The sequence below is a fragment of the Diabrotica virgifera genome, chromosome 2 (assembly GCF_917563875.1).
Source record: "Diabrotica virgifera virgifera chromosome 2, PGI_DIABVI_V3a".
Classification (NCBI taxonomy): Eukaryota; Metazoa; Arthropoda; class Insecta; order Coleoptera; family Chrysomelidae; genus Diabrotica; species Diabrotica virgifera.
The window spans coordinates 142,931,572-142,939,020 of NC_065444.1; the positions used below are offsets into that span (position 1 = coordinate 142,931,572).

A 7,449-nucleotide genomic window follows, 5' to 3' on the forward strand; every position below is an offset into this window, starting at 1 on the left:
AATAAATGACAATGAATTTAGACAAAGAACGAACCTTGAGTTACTGGAAGAAATTGAGGAGGATATAGTATGTAAAATAAAACAGCAAAGAGCAAAATGGCTAGGACACATATGGAGATCCGGATCAACTACGACGATATACTCAATATTGGAATGGACACCAGCTGGCAAAAGAAGACGTGGAAGACCAAGATCTACATGGTTACAAGAAGTAGTAAGTGATCTCAACAATGCGGGCATACGACATTGGAAAGGGAAAACCAGAGACAGGAAAGAGTGGAGAAAAATAACAGAGAAAATTAAATAACGAACATGAGGACTGATCTACCTCAAAACATAGATCTAGAGAGCGTAAGCGGCGTAACCCCTAAAGGGGTGTTTAGCCACTATATATATAAGTTGCTACTCAACCAACGGCTCGCTCGTTTGCCGGTGTAAAAGCCTAGCTGGTAAGGCTTTTTTCGTGTATGGACTTGGTGCAGTGTTAAATGCAGCTGAGGGCCCTCTTGAAGACCAAATGCAGGGATTGAATTGATAAGTGGACCTCTTTGCGCCTCATTTAGTTATTCTATTCCTTTTTTGCTCATGTTTAAGTTTTTTATTGAACCGGTGTCAGAGCTCCTTTAGAAAACAAATAATCAGCCCCTATTTGAGATCCTAACATCAAAGATCGCACATTTTGGTCACTTCGAACGTGGATATTGTTTTTTTGAGGTGTTTTGATAGTCGGTTTTTAAAGAATTTAAACTTTATTGCTTTTATAATTAATTGTTCAATTATTGTTGGGGTGGCTTGTTTTTCCTCGCTTGTATACAATATTGCTTGTTAACAATTAATTTTGAATAATATAATAAAATGTGTATTTTGAAATAACGCCCAAAAAACATTGCGTACAGTTTTTGCTTTTTTTCTTGTGTAGCAGGTAATGTCAATTGGTTGACCTTGAATGAATTTACAGGTATTCAATAGGTACATAGAATTTTGTAAGTTTCGAATTTTAAAGTCGGTTTGCGGCCGCTTGATAAAAATTCTTGTTTTTTGATAAATTATTAAATTCAATTGTTTAGGTCATTAAACTTGTAAAATATTAGCTATTTGAATTTAATTATAGTTAAAATTGCGTTCTCTTTATGCCAGTGGCAGCTTGACCAGGGGATCGTTGATTATTTGTATTTTTAGTTTTATCGTTGATTACGTTAAACAAATTTTTATTCTTTTTTCTCCATAATGGCTGATAAATTGAAAAAATATACGTTTCAAAGGAGAATGGCAATGAACGATTTAGAAACGTTATTGCGTTTATCCAATTCTTCTCTTACAGAGGTTCATAAGCAGTCGCTTTTTCGTGTTCGGTACTCAGAGTTAGACGATGTTTTGGAGAGTTTTAATAAAAATCATCAAAACATCGTTACAAATCTTTTGAAATCTGAACCTACGGATGCTCAATTAGATTCTGAGGACATTATTCGTTCCCAATTTTTAAATGATTATTATCAGATCAAGGCTAATTTCGCGGATCTCTTTGAAAATGATGATAATAGTCAAAAAAATGAGCAAAATATCGCCGCTTCGAATGCAGTACAATCTCCTAGTAATGTTCGCTTGCCGCAGTTAGAATTAGTTAAATTTTCCGGTGAGTTTACGTCAGCAATTACTTTTTTTGACTTGTTCGATGCGCTTGTGCACCGTAGACCTAACGTTGATGATACGGAAAAATTAACGTATTTGATTCAAAGTTTAGAAGGGCCTCCTTTAAGGTTAGCTAAATCCTTGCCTTTAGCTAGAGAAAATTATGTTAGGATTTATGATAAATTAAAAAATAGGTATTTAAATAAACGTTTGCGTGCAATGGCACATTGGTGCAAAATTGAAGAAGCTCCCGCAACTATGTTTAAGAATTCTGATAGTTGTAGTAATTTAATTGATACCTTTTCGGAAAATTTATCAGCTTTAGAAAATTTGGGTTATAAAATTTCGGATTTTGTGTTAGCTTACAAAATTCTCACCAAGCTTGACGAGGAGACTCACCAACGGTTTGAATTATTACATGGGTCTAGTGAAATGCCTACTTTTATTCAATTATCTGATTTCCTGGAAAGTCAATGCATTTCGTTTGACTCATCCTTGTTGTCGCCTTGTTCTCCCAAGGATTCTAATAGAAAAAATAAATCGCCTTCTAAACACAATGCAAATAAAAATGGTTCTAAAGTCAATAATCGCTATAGTTTTTTTTCGAAGCCTAATGCGACGACTTGTTTGTTATGTTCTGCCGATCACCATTTAAAAGATTGTTCTTTATTTTTAAATAAATCTCCTTATGAACGGTACAACGCTTGTAAGAGAATGCGTCTTTGTTTTAAATGTTTAGAAAAACACGATTCTCGTAGTTGTAGTGTCACCTCTCGTTGTTGTCATTGTAATTCATCCCACCATAGTCTTTTACATTTTAAAAGTTCTGAAAGTGCCACTCAAGGCGCTACTTCTGTTGCTGCCGTTCCAACTACTGCTTCTTCTGATGCTCAGGTTAATACTGGAACATTGAGCTCACACGCTGCATCATTAGGTAGTGTTGCCTCAAAAAACTCGAGCGTTTTGTTAGCTACTGCTGTGGTAGAAATTATGGATGGTTGTGGATTGTATCAACCTGTTCGAGCTTTAATTGATGGGGGCAGCATGACCTCTTTTGTATCTCAGTCTTGTATTCGTCAGTTAGGTATTAGACATTCTTCTGCTACCTTATCGGTACAAGGTATTGGTGCTATAAAAAGTACAGTGGTTGGTCGAGTTGATCTTCAGATAAAACCTGTGGATAGAGTGGATCCTATTTTTAATTGTGAGGCGTTTGTGTTGCCAAAAATTTGTGAGGACCTACCCGTTGTTAGTTTGGATGTTGGGCATTGGTCTTATATTGCTAATTTAAAGTTGGCAGATCCTCGGTTTCATCTATCTGGTAAGGTGGACTTATTGCTTGGAGCTGATATCTTTTCTCAGTTATTATTAGAAGGTAAAGTTCAAACTCCTAGAGGTATGCCTGATGCTCTTAATACCGTTTTTGGCTATGTCCTTATGGGTCCCTGTAGTTCGGTTCCTATGACATCTGCCACCTCGTTGTTTTGTCACGTGGATCAAATGGTTTCGTTGGAGGAGTCTGTAAAGCAGTTTTGGAGTTTAGAAACTGTTCCTGAAGTAGAATGTTCAGCTCCTGAAGATATTCTTTGTGAGAAAAATTTTGTTGAGAATGTCGAGACGGCTCTGGTCGTTATACCGTTGCTCTACCTTTCAGGGAATTATCTCCTGTTTTTCCAGGAATGTTTGAGTTAGCTGTAAATCGTTTTCTTTCCTTAGAAAAAAGGCTTTTGAAAAATCCTAGTGTTTATCAGGAATATTGTACCTTTATGAAAGATTATTTGGATTTGCATCATATGGAGCTTGTGTCAGAAACTTCTCGTCCATTATCTTGTTACTATATTCCTCACCATGCTGTATTAAAACCTGATAGTTTGACTACCAAGTTGCGAGTTGTATTTAATGCTTCTGCTCGAATTGGAAATCAGAATTCTCTTAATCAGTGCTTGTTTACTGGAAAGAAACTACAACAAGATATTTTAACTATTTTATTGGGTTTTCGACTTCATAAATATGTCTTATCCACGGATATTAAGCAGATGTATAGGCAGATACGAGTTGAGAAAAGTCATTGTGATTATCAGAGGATTGTTTTTAGATTCTCTCCTGATGAAGAGTTACAGGAATTTCGGCTATTAACAGTAACTTATGGTGTATCGTCTGCTCCTTTTCTTGCTTTAAGGACTTTGTTGCAGCTGAGTGAAGATGAAGGTAGAGAGTTTCCCCTTGCCGCTGAAGTTTTGCGTACGAGTACTTATGTTGACGATATAGTGTGTGGTGGTGATACCTTAGAAATTGCGCTAGATCTTCGGAATGAGTTGATATCCTTGTTATCTCGAGGTCAGTTTGAATTGCGTAAGTGGTCGAGCAATGATATGCGATTATTAGAAGGTCTACCGGAGTCGCATATTGGTAAGAAACCTATTTCCTTTGATGATAATAGTTGTTCGTCACCTCTAAAAATCCTTGGACTTGTATGGAATGCACAGTTGGATTGTTTTTCTTTTGAAGTGACAGCTCTGGACAAATCTTGTACTAAGAGAAGTATGTTGTCTGAATTGGCCCGAGTGTTTGATCCTGTAGGGTTTCTAGCTCCCATGACTTTGTTCACGAAGCACCTTATCCAACGTTTATGGTTGTCCGGAATCGACTGGGATGACTCTCCTCCAGACTCAATTTGTAAAGTTTGGAACCAGTATAAGGAACAACTGTTATCCCTTGCACAGCTTGAAATACCTAGGTGCATGTTCGTGTCCAGGTATATTTGTTGTGAGGTACATGGGTTTTGTGACAGTAGTGAAAAGGGTTATGCCGCTGTTATTTATTTGCGTTTTGTTCTACCAGATGGTCAGGTTTGTGTCTTTTTTGTTTGCGCGAAGTCAAAAGTGGCTCCCATAAGAACTGTAAGCATTCCACGTTTGGAGCTGTCCGCTGCAGTTCTACTATCTAAACTCATGCAGTTTGTAGTCAGAGTATTAGATCCTAAACTTAAAATCGCAAAATTTGTAGCTTGGTCCGATTCTCAGGTAGCTCTAAGTTGGATAAAATCCTCTCCTCATCGTTGGAAAACTTTTGTTTCTAACCGGGTTTCATATATACAGGAACGCCTTTCTCCTAATAGTTGGTTTTATGTTCCTTCTGCTCAGAATCCCGCTGATTTGGCTTCCAGAGGTGTTTTACCTGCTCTAATGTTGGAGCAATCTTATTGGTTTGCAGGTCCTGAGTTTTTGTATAACACCGATCCCATTCCAGACGCTTCCTGTTGCTTTTCTGAGTGTGCTGAAATGCTTGATGAGGAGCGTACGGTAACTTTGGCTTGTGTTAATGATGATAATTTTCTTGAGAATCTATTGAATGACATTTCCGATTTCTCGTTTATACGACGACTTATAGCTTGGATCTTGAGGTTTGCTTGGAATTCAAAATTCCCCAATGATAAGAGAGAAGGTCCCTTAAGTTCAAAGGAACTTTATGAGTCGTTGATTATGCTAGTAAAATATACTCAACATCGATATTTTGAAAGGGAGTTCGAGGGAAATGTTTTTTCCAGACCTTTGCGAAAGTTGTCCTGCTTTATCGATGATCAAGGAGTATTACGGGTTGGCAGTCGTCTTAGATATTTGTTTCGATTGATAAGAAATTTCCTTGCATCCTACCTCGCGAAAGTCCATTAACTTATTTGCTGATTGATTATTACCATAAACGATACTGTCATGCTGGGCTGCGTACAGTTAGTTTTTTGCTTGCTTAGTCATTTTGGATTTTGTCTCCTAAGCGTGCTATACGCTCGGTTTTGTCAAAATGTATACAGTGTTGGAGGCCCAATCCTAGAAATTACCAACCTCCAATGGGTAACTTACCCCTAGTTAGAATTTCCCAGGTTAAACCCTTCCTGAATTCAGGTATGGATTTTGGTGGACCGTTTTATGTTGTGATGAATCGCTATCGAGGAGCTAAATCTTGTAAGGTGTATCTTTGCCTCTTTGTTTGCATGGTCACCAAAGCTCTTCATTTAGAGTTAGCTAGTGATTTATCGAGTGAGACTTTTCTCTCTGCTTTGCAGCGTTTCATAGCTCGTCGTGGTAGGGTTGATAATTTATATTCTGATCGTGGCAGTAATTTTGTTGGCGCTGCTAAATACCTTAACCTCATGAAAAATGCTGCTTCAAATGAAAATATTTCCTTCCATTTTAATGCTGCATCTGCTGCCCACTTTGGCGGTTTATGGGAGGCGGGAATAAAGTCAGTAAAGACGCACCTAGCTCGCGTTATAGGCGATCAGATCTTGTCATATTAGGAACTAAACACGGTCGTAATTCAGATTGAATCGTATCTTAATTCTAGGCCCTTGACCCCTATAAGTTCTGATCCTAATGATTTGTCAGTTCTAACGCCGGGTCATTTTTTAAATCTAGAACCTCTTTCGGCTGTGTTTGAACCTCTTGATGGAGCGTATATTCCTGCATCTCATTTGATGAGATGGAAGTTAATAAATCAAATGCATAAAACTTTTTGGGAACGCTGGAGCAAAGAATATTTGCATACTTTGCATCAGCGCAGTAAATGGACTTCATCCGATAATTTAAAACCTATCGAACTAGGAACGATGGTCCTTATAAAGGATGATAATATCCCTCCGTCGCAATGGCGTTTGGGACGAATATCCCAAGTATTTCCGGGACAGGATGGAATTATAAGAGTTGCGGATGTTAAGACCACAAAGGGAATTCTTCGACGCCCCCTGGTCAAGCTGTGTCCTCTGCCTATCTAAATAATTCCTTAGTTTTTTTGTTGATCTTGTTATTAGTAGGATATTGTTTAATTTTTTTTTGGGATTTATTCCAAAGTGCCATGATTTAAGTTATTTTTTTTTGTTTATTAGCTTGTAATAGTTTTAAAATGCACCATTCAAAGCTGCATTTTGGTGGGGGAGAATGTTGTATTTTCATTTAATTTTGAATTAACTTATTTACACGAGGAAGGCAAATAGTCCCAACTCTAGTTATTTTGCCTTTTATCGCGATAGAAAAGAGGTTTGCTTTAATGAGTGCAAAAACTGGAGCCTAGTAGTGTTCGTCAAAAGTAAGAGAAGCTAGTGCCTCTACAATAAATGGCTCGCAAGTTGCTCTACAATCAACAGCTCGTAAGTTGCTACTCAACCAACGGCTCGCTCGTTTGCCGGTGTAAAAGCCTAGCTGGTAAGGCTTTTTTCGTGTATGGACTTGGTGCAGTGTTAAATGCAGCTGAGGGCCCTCTTGAAGACCAAATGCAGGGATTGAATTGGTAAGTGGACCTCTTTGCGCCTCATTTAGTTATTCTATTCCTTTTTTGCTCATGTTTAAGTTTTTTATTGAACCGGTGTCAGAGCTCCTTTAGAAAACAAATAATCAGCCCCTATTTGAGATCCTAACATCAAAGATCGCACACGAGGTATGTAAAAAATATGAATTTTTCTTAAGAGTTAAGTGCCTTTATTATTGACAATATTTTAATTAAAAGGATGTAATTGAACACAAAACAAAAACAATGACAAACACACAAGACAATAGAAACGTAATACTAAACGACACCACAATAGAAGCGGTTAATGATTATATATATTTGGGACAGATTATAAAAATAAATAAGGAAAACCAAACAGCGGAGGTAAAAAGAAGGGTCAGATTAGCCTGGGCAGGATTTGGAAAATTAAAATGGGTCCTAAAGAATAAAAAAATACAACAATACTTAAAAACAAGAGTGTTTGACCAGTGCATACTCCCAATTCTCACATACGCATGCCAAACATGGACCTTGACCAAGGCAAACATGGATAAAATAATA

General features: G+C 37.5%; 2 protein-coding genes across 2 annotated transcripts; both read left to right on the forward strand.

Annotated features, from left to right (window-relative positions):
- The first annotated feature begins 1,227 nt into the window (after positions 1 to 1,227).
- On the forward strand, positions 1,228 to 3,321 carry LOC126880817 (uncharacterized). The gene has a single exon (XM_050644881.1). The coding sequence runs from the start codon at positions 1,228 to 1,230 to the stop codon at positions 3,319 to 3,321; it is 2,094 nt and encodes a 697-aa protein (XP_050500838.1).
- A 344-nt stretch (positions 3,322 to 3,665) lies between these two features.
- Positions 3,666 to 5,300, forward strand: LOC126880818 (uncharacterized). Its single transcript, XM_050644882.1, has 2 exons — positions 3,666 to 4,400; positions 4,728 to 5,300. The coding sequence occupies exons 1-2, from the start codon at positions 3,666 to 3,668 to the stop codon at positions 5,298 to 5,300; spliced, it is 1,308 nt and encodes a 435-aa protein (XP_050500839.1).
- The last annotated feature ends 2,149 nt before the right edge of the window (positions 5,301 to 7,449 follow it).

What these genes read in the sequence shown, in the direction of transcription:
- LOC126880817 (XM_050644881.1), top strand. Translation starts at nt 1,228, where the DNA reads ATGGCTGATAAATTGAAAAAATATACGTTTCAAAGGAGAATGGCAATG.
- LOC126880818 (XM_050644882.1), top strand. Translation starts at nt 3,666, where the DNA reads ATGTATAGGCAGATACGAGTTGAGAAAAGTCATTGTGATTATCAGAGG. An exon ending in CCAGGTATATTTGTTGTGAG is followed by an intron (nt 4,401 to 4,727) that starts GTACATGGGTTT and finishes TCATATATACAG; the next exon opens with GAACGCCTTTCTCCTAATAG.